General features: G+C 42.6%; 1 protein-coding gene across 1 annotated transcript in view; it reads right to left on the bottom strand.

Moving 5' to 3' along the window:
* Nucleotides 1–23,641, bottom strand: part of JARID2 (jumonji and AT-rich interaction domain containing 2) — a 227,255-nt gene that overhangs the window by 99,690 nt on the left and 103,924 nt on the right. The window contains exon 3 of the mRNA XM_075705105.1: nucleotides 334–475. Coding sequence (XP_075561220.1) covers nucleotides 334–475 — 142 coding nt within the window. The remainder of the gene's footprint in view (nucleotides 1–333; nucleotides 476–23,641) is intronic.

Here is a 23,641-nt window from a genome sequence, read left to right as displayed (position 1 = left end):
CTTTAGTGATGTTTTCCTTGAAATTACACACACGTACGTATTGGCATGTCCCTGAGAGGCTAAAGCCAGGGGAGGAGGAGGGAGGGCAGGAGGGGAGAGAGTCTTAAGGCATTTAATTTAGAAAACACGTACTGCAAACTTACAACTGCTTTTCCATGCTTTCCAAAACAACAAGAACCATCTATACCGATGGATAAAGCAAAATTTACTATATCCTCACTCTTACTAGAAGAACTCCACACGGGAAAGTATGTTTATAACATAATCACAACCTTATAAGCACAAAAGGGACAAAGCAGAAAGGCTATACTTTAATCATAACGTGCTACTGACCTTTTCCTTGAGGGCCCTTCTTCAAAATCTGAAGAACTAACATCATTGCTCGTTGAGGACACTTGAGATGCATCGTCCTTCTCATTCTCCAGCTGTTCTGATCCCGGTCCTAATCCTTTAGATTGGCCATTAGTGAGAAGTCCTGCAAACGTGACAAAGTAGTACACAATATTCAAAACCTGCATTACCAGTGCCAAATGGATTTTATAAAAATTCACGCATGACACTAACAGAGTTGACGCCCAAAACAACCATCTTGCAGAGAGACATGCTGATAATACTGATTTTGCGTGGAGGTATCCAATAAGAACCTGTCTGATTGTGCATTTCCAATTTGGTTTACTGTAAGCTCCCAATCATGAATAACTACACTACTGGTGTTTGTAACCACATTTATAATCTTGTCACATCCTTACTCAAAAAGGGATACAGTCATAAACTCATCCCTGTTTTACAGAACTCCTGTTGACTAGCATAGATGAGAGCCTTTTGTATTTCACTGTAGATCAATATAAAATTAAGCTGCTGTTTGGTCAATTTGTCGTTGTCTTGCTCTTCATTCTGCTGCTTCCAACTACTACAACATATGATCCATTTAAAAAAAAAAAATCCTAAATCCCAAAGGGGTGAAGATCAAACGTCTGTTTCTCAACTCTGATTATTCTAGCCAAATGTCACTCAACTACAGAAACTCCAGACTGCCAGCAAAGGTACACAAGGCAGGGGAAATGTCTGCCACAGCTGCCTTCCCTTTTGCACCTATTCTCTCCTGGAGGAATACTATAGCAAGCAGAGTCATACAGATGGAAGAAACCATTTGGCCTTATACAAGCATAATGTTTAACAAATTGTGCATATTCTACTCAAGTAAGTAATATAATTTGACTCTTACAAACAACAGCAGACAGACAGTGAAGCTGCTCAGACTTAAGGAAGAATTAAAATAGTAACATATTCTTCAGTAGGCTTTGGGATAAGAGGGAGGAAAATTACTAAGAATTTGATCAGCTCAGTATTTACTTGGTGCTTTAAGAGCTTATTAGCACAGGAGCTGCAATTTTATCCAGGAGAACGTTTTCCCATCTCTCCACCAAAATACTTCTGCAAATGGCATAAGAGCTTTGTTTCACAGCTTTATTGCCTCAGAGAACCACTGGTAGGACTCCCTTCCCTTGGTCATTTCAGTCCCCCTTTCTATAATTGCCGGGAGGGGGCCAACCTCTTCCAAGATAAGCCAGGCAGCAAGGCTTCAGAGTACTACACCAAAAATGCTTACTAGTAATAGCAGTTTAAAACTTTCCACCAGTGCTACATCGGTGCCACACCATTTCAGACCTCTGTTTTCAAGAAAATCAACGTTTAGCACCATCAATGCACTTACTCATCGCATAACCAAGCATTCAGCCAAGCTGAGCTTCAAAGAGACACCAGAGCATAACCAGAGCAAGAGCCAAGGCACCTCCTCTGGCAAGCTGTCTCCTCTAAGTACTGGCACCTTGGCCACAGCCAAATGCTCCCCCCCCCCCCAGCAAGGCCATTTATTCACTGCTTGCTTGGGCACTACGACTGAGTGCAATACCGTGTATGCTAGCGGGCTCTTGAACCTTTCAGCGCTTCCGATTCCAATCTTAATCGCTCTGATCGCCCATTTTTAAACAGCCTAATCCAAAGTCTGCATCATACCACTACATCATATTGCTCTTCTTTTTCCAAAGTTTGCTCTTACTCATTCTGAACTACACCAAATTCCTCCTGACTTGGGAGTCAGAAGTGGCCACGTGGTGCAGTTTTTGTATACTGTTTTTAAAATACCACCTACAAAGTAGAAGCCTGGATTTTTTGTGTGAGGAAGATGCAGTGAACTGTTAGCTCAATTTTTTTCTTCCTAATATGGAGCCCACAAAGCAAAAGTTGAAACTAAGCACCAATTTTTGCATTAAAATATCTCTTCTAGCCAGCCTGAGACTGGCAGGGAGAAGTTAAATGACCAATTTACATTTTCACTCTGCTTTTGTTAAATTCCTTTTGATACTTCCTTTCCATTAAAGAGATCTCAAACTGTGACCCAACAAATAATACAAATTTCAGTATCGGCACACGATCCTACAACAAGGTTTGTAATGTAACACAATGATACAACGTGGGGTGACAGCATCCCTTCAAAGCATTCCCAAGGAAATGAAGGTGACCTTTTAAAAAACATTAAATAGATTACATTTCTATGCTGAATTCACCCTCACTAGAAGCCCTAGTGCCCAAGTTTATTCTTAAAAAAGTATCAACTTTTGCTTTGCATTTTTCCAGGAAACCACTGTTGATAAAACTTACAATTTTTAAACTCCAGAGAAGTCTAAATCAAGCATATCATTTGAGGCCTGATACTCAGTAACTTAACTCTTACGGCAGAATTTGATTAGGTTTTCCAAAAGCAATATTTGTTCTGGAGACTTGCCATATGTAAAACCCAGTAACCTGAAGTATATGAGTCAAGAAAATCACCTTTTGGGCTGTCAACTTGCACGCACTTGGAAGGCAATTTTTATTCATCCTTTCACCCTGCCAAACCATCAGTGCACTTGGAAGACAAGCATGATTTGTGTCCCTTAAGGAAAAATACAGGTTTGTCTACTATTATTCATCATAACCAGCACCATCACAAAACGCAGTAATATTGCGGATAACTGAAGTTAGCTGTAGTCAGCTGAAACCAATTAAAACAAGTGTCCTAAAACGGAGTCATAAAACTACAAATGAGAGATACTGATAAATAATGGGAATGTGTGTCATGTTCTACGCATTTTCAGGGCCAGCATAATTGCAAAATCTGCTCCGAAGTGATGAAAGGCGCAGACAGCCACAGTCCACAGCCTCCTTCTAAGCACTGGAGAGAAAGCACATGCTGAAGTAGGCTGTTATAAAGTTTATTGCCACTCAATCATTTTTATATCAAATGCATTCAGTTTGCCCCCAGATACCTTTTCCTTCAAACACCATTCCTGCTATCTCTAACTGCGATAAATTCTTTTCTGCTGTGCATCAATTGGGAGCTATAAAGGGTCTGGAGGCCCAAGGATGGGGTGGGGACCCCACAGTTGCACCAAGTGGCACTCGGGCACCCCCATCACCATTAATGAGTTGCCACCAGTGCAGCTGGTGGGACGTACAGGTCTGCTGGTGCGCTGCAGGAACAGAGTCTGGAGCACATCCATTCACATGGGTCGACTCCCCAAAGTTAACCAAGTCGCAGGAAGCAGCATCTGTGTTTCTTAAAAGCCAAGTACTGCAACTCTGTGTGTATGTAAAGAGGGAAAAGCAATCGAGCAAGAAAATGGTCTTCTGCATAGCCTGAAGAGCTGAACCACTCTTCAATCCTGGCTACTTTGGAGCACCCAACAACAGTCAAAGAACCAACAAGCCATCAAGAGCCAAATAAAATCAAAGGGACAAATAGTTCCTCTACTGCTTTTTTATGGCTGTGCCCTTCAACCTCTAAATCATGATGCCAGCGAGCCCTGGCTCATGGCAAAACCCATGACTGGTTGTGTTCTCAGCTGCCGTAGACCTGGCAGCGGCTGCCTGCCCCTTGCCCACTGGGCACATCTCAGCCCCAGCTCTCACTGCCGTCTCCCCTGGCAGCTGGACTCATGACCAACCACAAGGCCTGAATAACTAGGCAGAATAAATCAGGGTTGATAAAAATAGACTTTATTCCTGTAATATAAAGTGTTTGTTTTAAAAGTCAAATTAGATTTTTTACTATTTTTTAAAAAAACTAAACCTCATTAAAATTAAATTTGAAAGTACAGCAACTTGGATTATAAGTCAGTGCAGGATTTCATATATTAAAATGACTTACGTGAAATAATAATTTATATATAGAGTGAAGCAGTGCATATTTGCTGCCAAAGTTTAAAAGGAACTGAAACACTGAACGGCTCAAAGTCACTGAATGAACACTGCTTTAACTAAGTCACTAATAACGATTATTTAATTAAAGTCAGAAATACAGGAACTCACATATCAAATGACATCTACGGTCCCTTAACACTGTCCTGGCTCTAACTGATCAAGACTACATACTTTAAGAGAAAGGCCAATTAGTAATTCCTAGTAATTAAAAAGGGTAGCTTAAAAGTGAAACACGGAGATCTTAACATCCTTTCTAAAATGTATCTTAGCCACATAAATGTCAACTTCACAGTTTTGCTGAAGTCTTTTTTAAACTTCTGCATAAGCTGTGATAGCAAACTGCAATTTTAGTTACATGCTGCTTAAAAAGACAAAAAAAAAAAAAAATCCACTTATCCACTTACCAGCTTCTAACTGCATTGAGAAAAAGCAGCAAATGTGAATATTAATCCACTCTGTTACCAGCTGGGGAAAGCAGAACAGCCCTTTCTGCCCTCTGCACCCCAGTCATTACTAAAGAGACTTCTATCACCTCCTTTTCATTTGCCTTCCACACTCTCAGTGTTTTCAAATCTGCCTGTGGCTACAAGTTTGTTTGTGTTTTCACATGAAGGAAGGGCTCTGCAAGGAGCTGAACTGTACCCTCTAGAGCGATCCAGACAGAATCCGGATATCGTGGCTTTACAACCTTTGCAGAGTGTGCTCCCTCTTGTTCCCCCTGCATCTCACTATCCCCTTTGCTTCTTGACTGTAGTTGTTAACTGAACAGAGGTCTTGCTGAGCCTTCTCCAGCAACGGCCATGTCCCTTTCACCGAAAACTGTGTTTAAAGAACAGTTAAATCTGCTTCAATGAGCTTATTTCAGGGGGCTTGCATTGACTCAAACAGACTGCTTTTCATAATAGTCTAGCAAGTAAGACTTACTATTCCAGTGCAGGCAGGGCTTAATTTATATTGGTACAGATTCGCTAACCTTACCATTTTTGGTGATACACACACACACTTTTAGCAGCAATCTACAACTGTATTCTCAAGCCATGATCTAACCCATCTCTGGTCATCTGGGAGAGATGGCTGACAGGCATGTGCAGGGCAGGTCTTGGGAGCAGCTGAACACGTGATGCAAAATCACGGTACCTGGGAATGCACCATACAATAAAACACCGTGTAAATATAAATATGTAGGATGAAAACAGAGGAGGAAAAGAGAAGTAGAAAGCAGCAATATAAGGGAAGACTGAAAAAATGCAAGGGAGGGTTTGGGGTTAGTTAGTTGGTTTTAAGAACACATGAGATTACAATTACTGGTATGTTCCTCATTATTAAAGTTACTGAATAATCAGGAAACCAAAGGGCAGCATCTGAACAAACCTCAGTATCATGTGGTTAGTTGAACACAGTGGTTGGGTGAAGGGACTTTCACAACGTTTCCAAAACACTATTTCTACATCGCTTACTCTAATGCCAACAAGGCAACTGAACATGAACATTTCCATGTTCTTACAACAAGACAGCAGCACCTATTTTAGTTCGCCATTTCCCAGTCCTAAGGCGGTTTAGGAAAAGAAATACATTCAATTGTATTTCCAGTCAGTTCTCACAGTCAGAGGCAACCCACAAAGTCATCACATTAGACAAATCAGCAGTCAACACCACACAAACACAAGCCAAAGATATCAAAAGCATGAACTGACCTAAGTAAGGGGGAATTTCAACATGACCGTATACACAGCTTTCTATATGGGATGAATGCCTAACGTCAGCCAGTCCACACAGTTCAGGGCAAGGGAGCCATACTGCAGATCTCAGCTATATGTGAAATACGTAACTCTGCTCCCGGGTGCTTCTTGAACACACAGGGACACCCACTTCCCACTGCCAACAGATACTGGGTTTGCCTTCCCCTGGCACCCCCCTCCTTGCATTCCTCCCTGATCCCTGCAAGCTGAACCGCTCTGGGCCCAGTTTCCAGAGCAACTGGCAAAACAAACAAACACAAGTTAGAAGAAGTTAAAAAAGTGGATTTACTCGAAGCAGCATTCTCACTGCACTGGGACGACTGTTACTTATGAGAGCATGCAATAGCATGGATTGTAGTTACATAGGCCCAGAGCTCAAGTTTTGTTCACTTACGGAGTAACATACCCATCCAAACTTCAGCTGTGCAGTTTTGGGAGTTGCACAGGAAAGCTTTGCTTTAAAAAAAAAAAAAAAAAAATTAGTTTTTGCACTGTCCCTTTTAGGAAAGCTGCCACAAATGTAATTGCAATGTAAGAAAGCAAGGGGGTTGACTATTGCACACCGTGGTCTGAGAAGTCTGTGCCACCTGAACATGGGCAAACTCTTCAGTATGACCGCACTGTGGAAGACCACCAACACGAGTTCTACGCCTATCATAGAAAGGGAAAAAGTTACTACCTTCACCTCTTTAACTGTTTAATCTGGCCCTTAGTTTCAAGCAGGTAATATTCTGTACGAAACTCTACATATAATAAACTGATGGCTCACCTACACCTCTTGTTTTCCTTCAACCTAAGAACTACAGGACCTAACAGTGTATTATGAGCTGTAACTTCATACACAAGTTCACTTGCAAAGTATCATTACTGAATAGTCCTCATCAATTTTCCAGAAGTAATAGACAAACAGCTGCAATACAATACAAATTCACATCTCATTGCCTGTAACCCTAAATTTAGCTTCTACCAAAATGCCCTTACTTGCCCGAGTACATGCAGAAACACTACCAAAATCTTGGTAGGCGCATTAAATAAAACCATTAATCATTTGATGCCGAGTTAAAACATACTGGTATCTCCAAAACATCTGCAACAGTCTGCATTAATCAGCATACTGTACAGAGTTACTGTATTTAGCTCTGGTACAGCTATGCACAAAAGATAATTTAGTTTTATAGTGCAAATGCCATCTGTCACATTGTCACAGCATGACAAGGTATCACATTACATATTAAACAGACAACATGCCTCGAAAATAAGGCCTATTTTCATGCCATGGTTGTCTTAGAGACCAAAGAACTGGGTTTTCATGGTAGTAACATAATTTAAAAACAAAACAAGCCAAAACATTTTTCTCTGGGATAAGAGACACCTATTCCCTGTCCATTTTTTTAAGGATAGCTGTCGTAAAGAAAATGCTATTATGATCTCATTTGGTAATGCAAAACCACAACAGTTTTCTGTCTCTAAATAAAAAAAAAAAAAACACCCACAGCACGAAACAGTTGTTGTTTATACCACACAATGCTCTGTGTTGCCACCATGATGGTAATTAACGGTACGTGGGCTTTTCAGATGACAAGCCACTGGACATTAGGTTGATTATGGTCCATAACCGAGCATGTGCATAAAGCAGTACTCTTATGCCAAAAACTGTTAGCAAATAGCTTGTACAGTCTTCATAAATGAGTAGAAGAGTGCTTTTATATGTAGATATACATCATTACTATGGAAGCCAAGCATGAATGACATTACAGCACAAGATGTGTTTGTCGGCCTGTCAAAAGACAAGATCACCAAAGAGAACTGGTTAAATAATACAGGTTGAAAGAAGCTCCTTACTCCCATTACGTCTCTGTCCAAAATTTCTATTAAGCAACCAAAGACATTTATGTGACACTGTTTCCTGCCTATGAACCCATTATCAAGTACCTGTTAGCAGCATTAATTGAAATGATATTGTTCTGGTGTTTCAACAGAACACTTTTAAGGGTGTTTTGGTTTCATTTGGAGCGGGTTGGTTGGCAAGGGTGGTGGTATTAAACCGGTAGAAACAAGAATATAACAGTCAAAAATGAGAAACTACCCCAGGCCATAGGACATACTTCAAGCCTCAGTTTTATTTATGAAATATGCATCTGGAAGACATTTAAAAAAAAAAAACCAAAACCAAAAAACCAACAACCTACCAACGCCTGCAACATATTATATACAGAGAAAAACCTTACCTGAAGTCTATACTTCTGTTATTTTAGGTTTATACAAAGGAAAAAAAAAAACAAACCAACCACATTCAAAGGGACAAAGCTTTCTGATTAAAAGACATTTCTCCACTTTTAAGGACACAATGAAAACTGCGACTCCCTGCTTCCCCCAGGCAAGACACCCCAGGCAAGACACATGACCCCTTCGGGCACCTTATTCTTCAAAACACAGAAAGGAGGTCATCAGCCTGGGCTCCATGGTGGCGTGGCCTGGACGAGGGAGGGAGCGGGAGTCCCAGGCAGGCTGAGAGCAGCAGGGTAGGTGTTCATACACAAGTGAAGGAGAGAGCAGCAGTAATGCTGACTCCAAAAAAGCTGGGGGAACAAATAAATCTCTCCTAAATCCCCTTCCTACAAATGCAGAGAGCTGACCGAGTCAGAGCTTAAAACTACAAATAGCTACCTTGAATTTTCCCAAATTTTTTAAATTTTAAAGAGGGGAAAAAAGCAACCCCAATGAATGGTTGCCCCAAGACCCAAAAGCTAGGGCTGTCCCGAATGAAGCAGAACAGAGAGGAGGAAAGAGAGCTGATGGCCACCACCCTACCAGCTGCTCCCGACCTGTTTTATCGGTACCGTTGTGCTATCGAGCTCCTACCAATTGCCCCTGCAGCTGTATGATATAGAGAGCAGCAGCTTTTCTGGTAAGTACATACCAGGCCATGTAAAGGTCATTAAGTTTTGACAAACAGAAACACAGTTAATTTTATAGTATCGTAAGCGCTCCCTGTTAGCACTGGGGAAATGAAGACCATGTACTCTTCCCACGTCTTGCCAAGGAATCAGCAGTATTTGATGTCTGCATCTTGCATCCACCAAGCCCCCTTGACTGCAGTCAGAAAGCTTCAGAGGAACAAGAGGACTCCAAATGCAAGATCCTAGCTATAGACCTTTGCTGTTCAGAGAAACGTGGGTAGAGAAGGCATAAAGCCCTTTGCAGAAGCAAGGGAACACCACCACCAGGAAGAGAGCTTGGTTAGGACGTGGGGACCTGGATTCTGTCCACCTATATGTGAGCACCAAGTGAGGGCAATTCTTCCCCCTTCTGAATCACTTTTACAGATCCATTTTAACTGTGATACACCACTATAGCAGTCTCATTTTTCAGTCAATTATTTCCCCCCACCTTGGCATCACTGGGATTTGCTTTTAGCCTCAGTAACATACCTTACCCCCTTTTCAGAGTTAAGCTTCCATTAGGAATGTATGGACATAGGAACAATAAATCCACGCTTCAAAAATACCCATACCTTGGCACTGAGGGGCTAGACAGATTAGTAAAAATGCAAAAAAAAAAATTTAAAAATACATTCTGGTATTTTAAGTAACATGAGAAGGAAAGCTATGCTAAGAGCATGTCTCCAGCCAACAGCTATTCTACACTCCACAGAGTATAAACAAAGGAGGAAGAAAGAAGATGATCCGAGGGCTGAAGCACCTCTCCTACGAGGCCAGGCTGAGAGAGTTGGGGTTGTTCAGCCTGCAGAAGAGAAGGCTGCGGGGAGACCTTATTGCAGCCTTCCAGTACTTAAAGGGGGCCTATAGCAAGGATGGGGACAATCTTTTTGGCAAGGCCTGTTTTGACAGGACAAGGAGTAATGGTTTTAAACTAAAGAATAATAGATTTAGACTGGATATAAGGGAGAAATTTTTTACAATGAGGGTGATGAAGCACTGGAACAGGTTGCCCAGAGAGGTAGCAGAGGCCCCATCCCTGGCAACATTCAAGGTCAGGTTGGACGGGGCTCTGAGCAACCTGATCTGGTTGAAGCTGTCCCTGCTCACTGCAGGGGGTTGAGCTAGATGATCTCTAAAGGTCCCTTCCAACCCAAAGCATTCTATGATTCTAACATTCAAGGTAAAGGCAAACACAGTGAAGCGGGGAAGAGCCTGCTAACTGGAAGAAAATACAGCATATGAATGTGCAAATAAAACAAGAAGGGAAATAAAAAGGCATGCAATGTCTCACTGCTAGCAGTGAATACTTGGGAGCCTGAAAAAGGAGAGATGCACAGCTAAAAACCAGAGGCTTAGCAAGGCTTGGCTATACTTGTTACGATTTCTAGGAAACTCTTGCAGGATGTGTAATTCAAAAACAGCCTATCTGCATGAAACCGGATACAACAGCAAAACAGCATCTTGACGAACATTTGCTACACACTTTTCCTCTAACAAAGCATGGTTCCTACTGATCTGCAGTGAGGGATCACACAAACAGGACAGGCTTATGATCTCGGCAGATAGAGGTGATGAAAGGTCCATTTCTGGAACTGGAGTCACGGTTGGCCAGCATCTTGGGCCTGTGAAGGTGACACCAGCAGGGACTGGGCCAGCTCTGTGGCAGCCCAGCCCTTCAGAGGAGCAAGAACAGGCAGCCTGAGCTAACTTCTTTCTCACATAAACCAAATTAAATTAAATGACTGGAGGAATAAATGTAGGACTTGACTTCTACATATACCTCAACAGTGAGCAGAACATCAGACTCTGGAACAGGAGGATTCTAGCACAGCAGCGTGCCGTAGGACAAAGGCTGGGGAAAGGACGAGAGGAGTGCCAGAAAGCCCTTTTGGGGAGGTTATCCTCTGCTTAATTGTCTCTAATTCTGCCCCTGTGTGACAAAAGCCATGAAAGGCGAACGCTGAATGACATACTCCTAATTGCACAGACCCATTTGATATTTTAATGCATGTCATTGAGGATTTGCCTTTCATGACTTTTGCCAGGAGCACGGGCAGCCCTCCAGACAGATAGAAGAAATTTTTTTTTCCCCCCAACGTGACATGAGCTACAAAGGTCTTGTTTGCTGCAAGAACACACAGCCCAGTGACAGAGCAGCAAAAGTAACCCTCCCATGCAGCCAGCAGACGTGGGTATGGATTCAGCCCTTTCTTCACTGGAGGTGCTTTGAGCTTTCAGTCAAAAAAAGGAGGGAAAAAGTCCTCCTCCTGTCCTGGGAAAAAATAATTGAGCTAAATGCTAGAGGTTCTACAAGAACTCAAGTCACATATGACAGATACTTGAATTAAACCATTTTAATTACTTTCACTCCACATTTTCAATAACTTTTTAGTGAACATGCCCTCCCTAACTCTGAGATCATCCATCAGCCAGCTCCAGGAGTCAAGCTGTCAACCCCTTTTGCTGACAAGGATTTTTTTTTTTTTTTTCTGGCATGCCACCTCCTTCCAGTAAGCGCCTGAGTTATAATCTCCGAGTTTAGAGCAAGTAAATATCCACCAACTTTAAAAAAAAAAAAAACCAGGCCCCAGTCACTTCTAAGTTAACACCCTAGCCCCTTCAGCAACATGGCAGACAGCCCTCCCCTGCCTCAGGAGGCCGGGGCAGCCCAGCTGGACGGAAGGCAGCGCGCAGCACGGCAGGGAGGCAGGCTGCCTCCCGCAACCCAACGCCGGGAATGCGTCGCAGGCACCGCCTGCAGCCAGATTTCCAATTCCCTGCCAGCCTGAGCGCTCGCGTATCTGTTGAGCGCCGTAACGTAGGCTTGACAACCACGCCAGCATAAGGCCCTGTGACATCCCAGGAGGAGGAGGGGAAGGAAGAAAGCTGCCTGAGCAATTCTCACTTTTTTTTAAGCCATTGGTTTCCCAGGCTTTTTTCTGTAACCCTAAATTTCATCCATGATGCTTGGTGCCTCGCTGCTAGTAGGGAAAGGCGATTGTTTTTGGGGCAAAACCAGCAGCTGCTTTTCCTGGGAGTGAATCCTTCCCCTTGACACCATCTACCCAGTGTACTATTTATTTCCTCTCCTTCACAGAAGGCAGCTACAAGGCACGGTAAAACAACACAGAAACTCAAACACCTGGAAAGCCCCCAAAACTCGGCCTTGGAACTTTTGGGACTCGTTCCTCCTTGTCACTGGTTTTACATCTAGCTTGCTAAATTGATTATAAAAATATATCTATATTTTCTAAATACTTGGCATGATTTCAACGTATAAGACAGCAATGTGGCCATAAAAAGATTTTCTTCCATACAGTAAGCAAACATATTTCAAACATATTTTCAAAACCAGGTTGCTTAAAAAAACCAAAACAAACCAAAAAACTCCACCTATCTTTCTGTGAAATCTGTACTTGCAGAATTGAAATCACCCCTTCCCAGGGGAAAGGGATTACTTTTTTTTTTTTTTTTGTGGGGGCAGGCAAGTGAGTATCATTTCCTCACTTTCTTAAATTAAAGGTCGGAGGAGTACACTTCATGCTCGGGATGAAGAGCTGCTCTGCTGTTTTGACTCAGCCCCATGTAATCTGTTTGCAGAGTTATTGTCAAGGGAGAGGAGGCTCATGACAGTGACAGTAAAACGTTTAGACCAACTGCCGCAAACTGAAATCACAAGTGCAGTATGAAAGCCCGACGCGAATGAACAAATTGTTCTGCCACACGCGTGCACGGGAGCAATGACATTCCACCTCTATTTGAGCACTAAGCCTTTGCCTAAGGTAAGCATCCCAGCCCATCTCCTGCGCGACGCTGACAGCGGCAGCAGGGGTTGGCGGATGTCCCTCTGATGCACAGCAGCTGTCTACCTGCTGGGCACGTGCAATGGGAAAAAACACACCGGGAAATAAATCTGTAGCTGGAAGATGCTTAGGAGAAACCCCTGCCCTCCCGGACCGGCTCCAGTGCCTGCAGTGACTGAAGAGCAGGTGAGGGGACAAAGCAGGAGAAGCCCATGCCTCAGCCGTCAGCTGAGCCCGGAGTAACTCGCCACAGGAACAACATGCAGGCCAAAGCAAGAGCAACACAAGCTTAAAGGCATCAGATAACATGAACTTCAGCCACCTGCCAGAGAGTACGCAGAGACCGTTCTCACTTTAATTGGGGGGACAACTGATTCTCGCCAGCATTAATGCAGTTCTCCGAAGCATCGGCATATGAAATGTCAGCGCTGTAACAAGCCTTTAAGGAAACGCTCCTCATATGCCAAGCAATTTCCATCTCTATTTCTAGCTCTCGAGACCAGCAGCTTAACCTTACTTTCACCTCCCTTTTGTGAGCTCTACAGGAGAACCACGGGGGGAATAGATGAGAGCTGGGGTAGGGGGCCAGCCAATTGAAAACCTGATGCTGGAGAAAGGGCTTCTGAAATGTTAAGGAGACTTCCCGCCACACCACCCCCCTGGAGGAGTTCAAGAAATTCCACTGCCATGAAATATTCTGCTGCTATTAAACAGCTTTTTTTGCTCACGTTTCGGGACATCAGAAGGGGAAGTGAAACAACACTAGCTGCTTCCTGACTTAACAGAAACCTTGAAACAACCATCATCACACACTTATACAATCAAGACTATACAGTGAAGTGTATTTAACGATTTTATCTTTCCAAATAAGCAAAGGAGATAAAGTACTATCTTGCAAATTTTAAAGAATACTGATCCCCCCCCGCAAAACCCAAGAATGTGTTGCACAGAATTTTCCTTCCACCCATTCGTGTAACTGAAGGCTGATACCCCTTAGCATATTTCTTGTTTTAAGTGCAGCATCAGAGAAATGGGGGTGAGGGGGTGGGAGATGCATGCAATGGAACAGCATAGACATGCAGGATGAAAACAGTAAGTGAGCTTTCAAAATATACCCAAGAGGCTGTGTGTATGCTGAAGTTTGCCATTGTATTACTACAATCAAAAAAAACCTGACTTAGGGCCAAAAGTATTATTGATATCCAAAAAACCACTGCACAACTCTATTTCAAGATGATGTGACAATACTGTAGGAAAAAAAAAAAAAAAGACAAAAATGATGACTGAAATCCCTCTGTACATTCACAGTACCCTGTAAAAAGCTAGAGAGACATATTAAACTGATCAGTTCAGACAACAAAAGTCTTCCTGGAGTTAGAACATTCCCTCCCTACAATGTTTCAAGGCATCTCTACCAAGCCCAACTCAAGCTACAAAGATGATTAAATAGTATTAACGCTTAGCATGCATTTAGCACTTTGTGTGTTCAAAGTGCTAACACACACACACCTCCCAGCCCCCGAAAAAACACCAAACAAAACCATACCAAACAAATGGGAGAAGAATTCTATGGGACAAAGCCATAGCAACATTTATCCTGCAGTGGGAGAAGACGTCCATAGCCCCATGTGATGGGATGAGGCAGAAAGGACGGCGTCAACCACACCGTGGATATGGAGCCACTCTCCCACAGGGGACGATGAACCAATCTAATGGGAAAGCAGCACTGCAGGTATGCCACGGTGCGTTTCAGAAAAGGGGCAGTACATGGAGCGGGAATCATCCTTGTCAGCATCAAAGCTGGGACCCCTATTAGCCCGTAACCTACACCAGCTGCTTGATGCACTGACAGCCTTTGCTTCTTCACATGCTCGGGCCACCCAGGTCAAGGTTTAACTCCCACGTAAAACTGTTTATTAGTAATGCCAAACAGCTACACAGTAAGGGAGAGAATGAATGTGAACGAAACCATCATTTTAAACACCTTGTGCTCCCCCCCACCCCAAGCTCCCCCATCCCATTTAATGGTAAAAAGAAATGGTATGACTGGATCCCAAGTGGTGAGCAGGATATGAGAAGGAAGGAGAGTCCAATTTTCTTCTCTACTGGTATGTAAATTCAGGAAAGGCTTTGGCAGAAACTAGATAGATAAAAGTGGACCACTTGTAAAGGAATGGGGTGGACTTCTTACATTTAATTTCTTTCTGAACTTAAAATCTGCCTCAGAGATCTTATGGAAAACACTTTCAAGTTTAAAAAAAAAAAAAAAAGGTCATTGGGGACATGAAGGCCTCATTGTTTTCCCCAAACTTTATATGTCAACACATACACATGCATAAAAAAAATCCTTACCTCCCTTTTGAGACATTAAATCCACACAATGTTTCTTGGAGAGGGTAAAAAGAAAATGTAGGTCAAGATGTTGAGATAGGGATTGCTTCTGAAAGATGAAAGCGTAACAGGACTAAGCTTTCATTCCTTATGTTTCTTTGAGATTTCAAACAGAGTGTTATTTGATAATGGTTTCTTTCAGAAAATTGGAATTTAATATAGCTAATTATAAGTTAGAGAATTAATGTACAGTCAGTAGTCCAACTGAGCTGGTATACCATGCTGATGCTTTTTACCAGCACGTTCCCAGTGCTTATTATAAATCTTTTCTCCAAATACTAAGGCCAATCTGCTCTCACATTAGGCTGGATGGCCCAGGAGTTTGCGGGAGGAGGCAGGAAGGGGCAAAAGGCGGCGGGGGGTGGGGTGGGGTGGGGAATCTGTGATCTCCACGGCTGTAACACTGAGCCTGCAGCAAGCAGCCTGGAGTTGTCGGCATGGCACGGCACAGGAACAGATCCTCCCGCTTCAAAGGGAGCACAGAAAATAGGAGGACAAAGACAGAATGAAAAACACAAGTAGCTGGAGAGGAAAAGTACACAGAGAAACAGGAAAACACATTTTCCTCCTTCTGATTAAAAGGGAGGAAAAAGGACGATGACAGACAGTGAAAAATGTAGGCAAACAGAAAGGGAGGGTGTACTCCTAATTCTCTGGTATTAACATGAAAGTATCTGAGAATTATTTGTCCTATGAGCAATCATAAGCTAAAAATCCTGACCTACATTTCACAGAGAGCAAGCGGTATAAATAGGAATATCCCTCACGACAGGCACCGGCAGCAGATGCAGCTAGATTTGGACCGGGAGACAGTTTCTCTGCAATTCAGAAGGAAGCCACGCATCAGTGTTTCAGGGACCTACGCAGGTTTGAGATGGTCTGTTTCTAGAGGTGGCACAAAATGTGTTCAGCAACATCTGCTGCACATCACTGGTTAGTACATAAAATAAAACTGTAGCTTGCGTAGTCTTAAACATGGATCGTACTTGAGTGAGTTTTGGGGGGAAAAGCATGCATTGCGGGAAGCTCTGCAATCCGCAAGGTTCCAGCAGCTTCCCCTTTGTTTTTCACTGTAGTTTCCAACTAAATACTAAGCCAGCATATTTCTTTAAATTCTCTGATGGATGTGTGAGCTCCTGCAATGTAATCCTGTCACTGAGCAAAGCATGAGCTCTGTGTTAAGGTCTCAAGCAGAAGGGCCATATCCAGTTTCTTCCTCAAAATGGTACCTACGTTCAGTCAAGCTATAAGCTTCTGGGGGAAAAAGGGGCACGTTTTTGACATAATTAGTGGAAGTTTCTTACACATCAGCAGATTAATTCGTCTGAAGTCATATTTTCATTTGGCATGTCCCCATCTGGGTTAGAGCAGGATGTTCCTTATGAAAGTCGGTGTTGCCTTCCAAAATACTCTTCTACTCCTAACAGGCCACATCGAGACAAAACCTGTCCCTTATAGAGGGCACCTCCCCCCTCTTCATACTGGAAGAATTCCTCAAATCATTCTGCTGAATTTGGCACTACCACCTGCTCCCAAACCTTGGGGCTGAGTGCTCGTGTTTCCTTAACGTCTTTCTTCAAGCTGCAGAACAGCATTCATTTTTAGAGAAAAGAAAAACAAATCACAAGTTTAGTGAGGTTCTTCCTATCACGCTTAGCGCTTTAGGGAACTGAAGTCTTCTCGTGACAAGAGGACACCAAGACAGTCCTTTTCCATTGCTTTCAACCTGAGTAAAGGGAAGCAGAGCCAACATGGAAAACACCATCTCCTTCAGTCTACTCTCTGGTTCCAGTTGCCTGAAGGAGAACCTAGTCAACCTAGGTCAGGAGGGAAAGCAGTCATTGGACAAAAGCTGAAAGCTATTTTCCTAAAACCTTGGTAAAATTTCTGAGTCCTTCATCTGTACGGGCAGAATTTCTACTGGAAGTAGGAAAGCACAAACTGAAGACCAGTCTGTCTTTCTCAGCAGAGTCTGTTCCTTTCCAAGTTTTCCTGCAAATTTAGTTTTCATGAGACTATCCCCACCGAGTCCAAGATGATTTGAGAAACTTTAAATAGAAATTTACTTAGCAGTTATAATTTTGATCCAGCCAGATGACAACCCAGCAACATCTCGACATCCAGCTACACCAGGGAAATTGAAGCACTGCAAAATCATCTTCCCCATAAACCCCAATATTCAAGTTTGCAGACAGTATCTTAAACTCCCTTTTCCAATCAGTCAACTATTCTAAAAAAGTCTGCTTTCCAGGCTGTTAATGGCAGATGCCTAGATCCATAACAAAAAGAAAGGTGGCTTTCTGTGCTAAGCAATGCCTTAACTAACAGCCCATTTATTCTACTTTATGAGCAGAGCATTTGTATAATACCCTGTGTTACGCTCTGGATGTTAATCAACCTTCAAGACTTTGCATGCCACTTCTATTGGAGCACCTTCCATGCTGGCATAAAGGGGACTTTGTACCAAACAGTCTTCCTCCAGCCTAGGAGAGATCAACATCAGCTCATGGCTCAAAACCCTCTCTTTCACAAAGAACTTTTACTCTTCAATTCTGGTCCCTTGTTAATGAGACTTTAGATATTCAAGGACACTGCCATAGTGTGCGAAGGTAATCTATGAAAGACTGCATTTAAAACTACAATTGCAAATGGGCTGTGTTTATCTACTTAGCTAAGACAGCCTTGTCCATTCCAATTAGAGAAGGCCATTTTTGGACAAATGTAAACTGGCATTTGAAGTTCATCCCTGCAGGACAATGAGATGAGGTAACGCTTCTGGGACAGGTTTCCATCTAAATAAAACTTGACAGGTAGTCCCTAACCACAGACCCCATTGCTGCCCAAAAGACCATCTTCAATTGATTTTGGGGAGTGGGTAGAAGAGTAGTGACAACTACGTTTCAAGAAGATTTGGAATTCAAGCCACATTCTAGTAACTTCTATCCCTTATTCAGGCTTCCACCTGGAGATAATTGTTGCTGACCTCCCGAGATGTAAAGAGGCAGAACAACTACTGTGGAAAACACCAGATTTTATTATGTTGGGAAAATGATAAAAGTTCTTTGCTTACTGTCTTGTCAAGTAGATTGTCATGTTAAAGAAGTGTTGGGACTCTTCTCCTTGGAAGAGAAACAGCATGTTCCTGGACAGACACACCACAGGAACCAACAGAAGGGAAGGGGAATTGAGCCCTCCATGCAGACTGCGTAACAGGAATATGCCTCTCCCCAACCCCAGCCCGCTCCTGTATGACTCCTGAGATTTGAGGCTCTGTGCAACGCTACTGCTACCTTCTGGCATACAGAGCCAGAGGGTGAGAGAGAGCCTGAGACTCTGAAACAAGATCCCAACATCACAGCAAGGGAGCAGGGGTCAGGAAAAAACAGAAGGGGATGAAATTGCTCTTCAACCTTCTCCATCCAATACACCTGCATCTGTATGCTTCAGTACAACCCAGATGCCTTTTCTCTATGTCCTGTATGAGAGGACATGCTTCTACCATTGCTCTAGCACCCTCTTGCTAACACTGTGACAGCATTTCCACCCTGAAGCAGAAAGAAAACTCCCACATTGTGAAGAAAGGTAAAAACTGTACTCCCTCTGTGCCATTTTCATCATTTTTAAGCTTCTTTCAATCTCTCCACATACGCAGCAGGCATGACACAAAAACACTGGGGTGCTTTGCAGCCACGGTAAACAGAGCATCTTTAAAAACAGACGGCCATGAAACGCTTTCACCTTTCACAGCACCAGAGGAGATGACCACTGTCCAATGGAGGTGTTTTAGGAAGAACCTGCTTTTGAGGCAACCTGGCTGAAACAGAGCTTGTCAAGGTGCGATTTACCTCTAACACATCTGTTTAGATGCATGCACACAAAGGCTAGGAAGAGGCTGAACTGAAATATTTTTAGGGTCGACTGCTGCTGAAGCTAAGTGAGGGATGAGCGAAGGAGGAGAAAAATGCAATTAAATGCTGGTGTGGCCTTTGGGCATTACTCGGAACGGCTGGCTGAGGCCAGATCTTTTGCAGGAAAAGTGGTTTATCTCCTGGCTTCCCAAATTGCACCAGAGGTCAGCTGAATAGGTTTCAGGAGTTTGCCAGCTCTGTCCCTCTGTGGGATCTTTGGCAGATTGCTCCAGCTGGGCTCCTTCCAGCTCTTTCCTTTTTCCATTTTAGCGTACAGCTTGAATAAAGAAAACAAGATGAAGGCTTTCAAAGATAACGCAGTCTTTCACAAACAGATGCAGAACAAAGCACAGGAAATTCTGAGCAAAGTAAAAAATGAATGTTGTCTGTTCAAGGCTTATCTGGAATGAGTTAGCCTCTTAGTGGACAGATCTGAAACATCACACGGTCCCGACTGCAACTACAATGCTCACTAACAGTCTTGCGAGGGGAGAAAAGAGGATGGATAAAGGTAGAAATTCAGCAGCCTTTAGCTCTCGGAGCCAGAAACCCCTGCAGATGTACCAGAAACAACACTTGAGAGTCAAGCTTGTCACTGTCATCCCCTGTTGCCCTAAGCACAAGGCTTCTACATCTACATCTTTGACTGGACACCCCCTTCACAGTATTAGATTCATTTAAATTGGGAAATAAAGGACATCAAAGGCAGGTTATTGAAAACATGTATTCATCTAATTCTGGATACAACATCACATTAACTGCATGTAATAAATCTGTGCTAGTCAGACACACAAAAAAGATTTAAAAATGCATGCGTATTTATTACGATGTAGAGCAATCTGCTATGACTTAACAGTATACGTGCTAAGCTATATTTATTTTCCGGAAAACATTCACCCACAAGCGCTGGGAGTTATCTGCTATGTGATGAACCTCTCATCATCATCAGTTATCGAAAGACAGCAGTTATTTCAGAATGGTTTCTTGGAGATTTTAAATCAAAAAGATCCCACCGAAACCAAACCGAAACGTGCAGTCATGAGCTCAGAGCGCAGACCAATCTCCGGGGTTGTTACGAGCCGTGAAATGAACATGACTAATTCCTGAAGGGTTTCGTTGCTCAAAAAGGCGACTGATTTTCTTGCTTTTCACAGCAGAAATTCTACATTCAAACGTGGGTTAATGACAACTAAAAATAACACGGTACCAATCTACTGACGTTTTCTGTTTACTCCATGTCACTACAAGGATCCCCAAATCCATTTTGACTGGCAACCCGTACACTTAACAAGTCAAAGCCTGGGAACACAGGTAATGGAGGGTATTTGAGATGAAGAGTAAGGTGCATTGGCAGCTGTGTCAGGCAACTTGCAAAAGTGTCTACTGTACCCATCAGCAGTTACAGCCATCTGTCACTAATCTCTACTTTTTCTTTTAAAACCACTTTACTGCCAGGGTTGACATGATAAGGTTTATAGCACACATGACATCTGCTCTGATTAAACACAGCCTAATGGCCTTAAGAACGCCCTGCTCGACCAAATAGTTCTCAAACTCTTTCCACTCTTTCAAACAGCAAGCCATTTCTAAAATGCCCCCCATATAAAGAAAAAACTGCTGTGGAGGTTGTAAGACACAAGACAGGCCTCTGAAGACTGAAAATGTGTTCTCTGTAGTACTCTGAAAGTGCTCCACAAAACGTAGTCTTGCACTAATAGCTCAAAGCTATAGCGAAAAATAATTAGGGAAAGACTTACTCAAAGCTAAGCACAGACACAGTTTCAGAAAATGCAGTTCCCTAGGACTGACTACAGTCTGTATATATGACTGAAACTTCTCTCTGCTTTAACTTGTGACACTGATTTTATTTCCTGTTGCATTCCTATTTTCTTAACAGAGTAGGTTGTTTCAGCGACTGACTACTTCTTTCCCTGCTGCTTTTCTGCTTATATCCCTTATTGTCTGTCCATCAAATTAAAAACACTAGTTATTTAATGCACAGTTTCCTTCTGTCAATCATGGGCAATGGGGGAGCAACAGGAATACTGAAATTTAAACCCTCTTTACAACAGCAGCTACGTATTCCAACCTGCAGACCTTTGGTCTCCACTAGAACATTTTAATAAGCACCGAAATAATAATAATGGTAAGCATTGGGCATCAGACAGACAGAAAGAGGTAAAGTACCTTTCTCCCACCTCCCATGCCTTCTGAGAACTATTGCTCTTAAAGAGAAGCATTGTGCTCACTTTTTCTGAGCGTACTGCTGGATTGCTGCCTTCTCCACTTTGTGTCTGCACTTTGTGCGAGTTTTCCATCCCTTTTGGTAGCGTGATCCACCAGAAAAATCATGCTGTGGGACTCCATCATTTACACCACCTTCAAACAGCTGTTTAATTTCGTGTTGATTTCTATGTAAACCACAAGTTACCTCTTTACCTCCTCTTAACACAACCCAACAGCTGGAGAGAGTGACCAGCACCAACCACCAGTTCTCACCTCAGCAGATCACCGGCATGAACTTAGAATCATAGAATCGTTTAGGTTGGAAAAGACCTTTAAGATCATCCAGTCCAACCATTAACCTAACATTACCAAGTCCACACTAAACCAATTAAGGGTAGACTAGACTAAACCATGTCCCAAAGTGCCACGTCTACCCGTTTTTTGAACGCTTCTGGGGATGGCAACTCCACCACCTCTCTGGGCAGCCTCTTCCAATGCTTGACTATCCTTTCCGTGAAGAAATTTTTCCTAATATCCAATCTAAACTTCATCCACCCCAACCTGTCAGTTTGAAGGACAATGCTCTAAGCATGGTTTTTAACATCTAAATAAAGGTCTAGTCATTAAAAAAAAAAAAATTATTAACAAATTTAAAGTTCTTTATCTGCCAACCAAAGAAATGGTCGAGTTAGATGCACCGCTTTGGGTTCTCACTTAATATTACAGTCAAAAAAGCAGCTTTGCATAAGTTATGTCTTACTCTCATTTCTAAAATATAAGCGAACTAGAATTGACAAAAGGTACAATTTTTGACAGAGCTGGCAATCCTACGAGGTAAAACCACCACCATCCTTTTGGCTGTACATGCCAGCCAAAAAGATGCCAGGGTGCAAATTTAGGCTGGCTGGCAATTTTATGGCTGCCAAAGACAGAATGAAGCAGTTTGCTTGTCTGCACTCAAGGGTGCTCTCCAGACTGCTGATACAAACAACAAATCCAAGGCAGCAGCTATGCAGAATGACCCTGAGTCAAGGAAAACAAAGTTGTTGTTCCCTGTTGGGGTTAAGGCAAAGTTTTGTTTCATGGACAGTCTATGCAATTAATTTCACCACTACATCAGTGGTGTTTTGGTTTTGTTTTTTTTTTTCTTTTTTTGAAAAAGAAATACATAAATCTAACACCTACACTTGTGAAGCACTTTTCAATGAATTTTTAAGCTGCATCTTTTTTGCTCCTATTTCTGGCAACTGTTGTCCCTTCTAGCATCTGAGGCTGTGGTTAGATGAGTTGACTGCGCCAATCCTAAGGCTGTGGTTAGACAAGATGACTGTGCCAACTGAGCAGCTTGATACTATCAAAAGGGACGAGTCCAGTCTCCTCCTCCAGCTTTCAGTCAAGGTACTCTGGCCCCTCATTTCCACCAAGTGAGCACGACCTCCTGATGAACCTGTGTAGTTCATTAAACTAGGAGAAAATTATTTCTTTTTTTTAAATAATTTTTCTGGGCTAGTTTTCTGCCACTTTAGTACGCTGAACTGGCTGCACTGCACAGGCAGACAAATGGCAGAGCCAGCACAAGACAGGAGGTGAAAGGAGGGAGAGCAGACCCGTCAGCTGCTGCTGAGCTCTTTCTTACCTTTCCTCACCTTATTTATTTTAGACCTACAGTAACTCAGTCTCCTACAGATTATGCACGCACCTCTGCAGATTCTTCATTGCTGTTTTCATTTTCCATTACCTACAATTAGCAATATGCAGGGAGGCACGATTATTTTTAGAATTACTTTGTCTAGAAATGCACTCAGGGGCAATAGCAACTCTTTTCAGATGGCCATGAAATGAAGTTTTAAGAAAATTAATTACACAATTCCTCTGTTTCTCTGGTTAAAAAAAATCCACCTCTGTTATGTTTGAGAGAAAAAGGATGACGGGTGTCCTGCAAGAGAAAATTTTCTAGCAGTGTTGCCAAATACTGAAATTGTATTAAGACAGGAGCACAATTTGGACATAATCGAATTGGGTAGAGATCACTGAGGGTGCAATTTGGCCTGCAGAATTTTTATAAGTGGTGATGATGGAAAAGGCAAAAAGAGCCTGTGTCAGCCGATGAACAAGTAAGTCCCTGGCAGGCTCGAAAATGAATTCTGTTCTACAAAACAAAGAAAGGAAAAGAGACTTGGAAATTTTCAATGGAGCCCAACCCCAATGTCCTGTTATTTATTTGTTAATCTTTAAATTCACTTGACAGCAAGCACCAAAGTGAAAGTGATGCTGAGTGCCATGACAAATCTGCTCAAATGCTTATTTTCTGAACCTTTTAGTTGAAAACATCTACATTTAATCACAGTTTAAAACTAGCTAAAAAGACTGTTTACTCTGAATGTAAAGGG

Source organism: Pelecanus crispus, chromosome 2, assembly GCF_030463565.1.
Source record: "Pelecanus crispus isolate bPelCri1 chromosome 2, bPelCri1.pri, whole genome shotgun sequence".
Classification (NCBI taxonomy): domain Eukaryota; kingdom Metazoa; phylum Chordata; class Aves; order Pelecaniformes; family Pelecanidae; genus Pelecanus; species Pelecanus crispus.
Note: the sequence above shows the minus strand (reverse complement) of the source record. Positions and strands in the feature narration are given on the sequence as shown.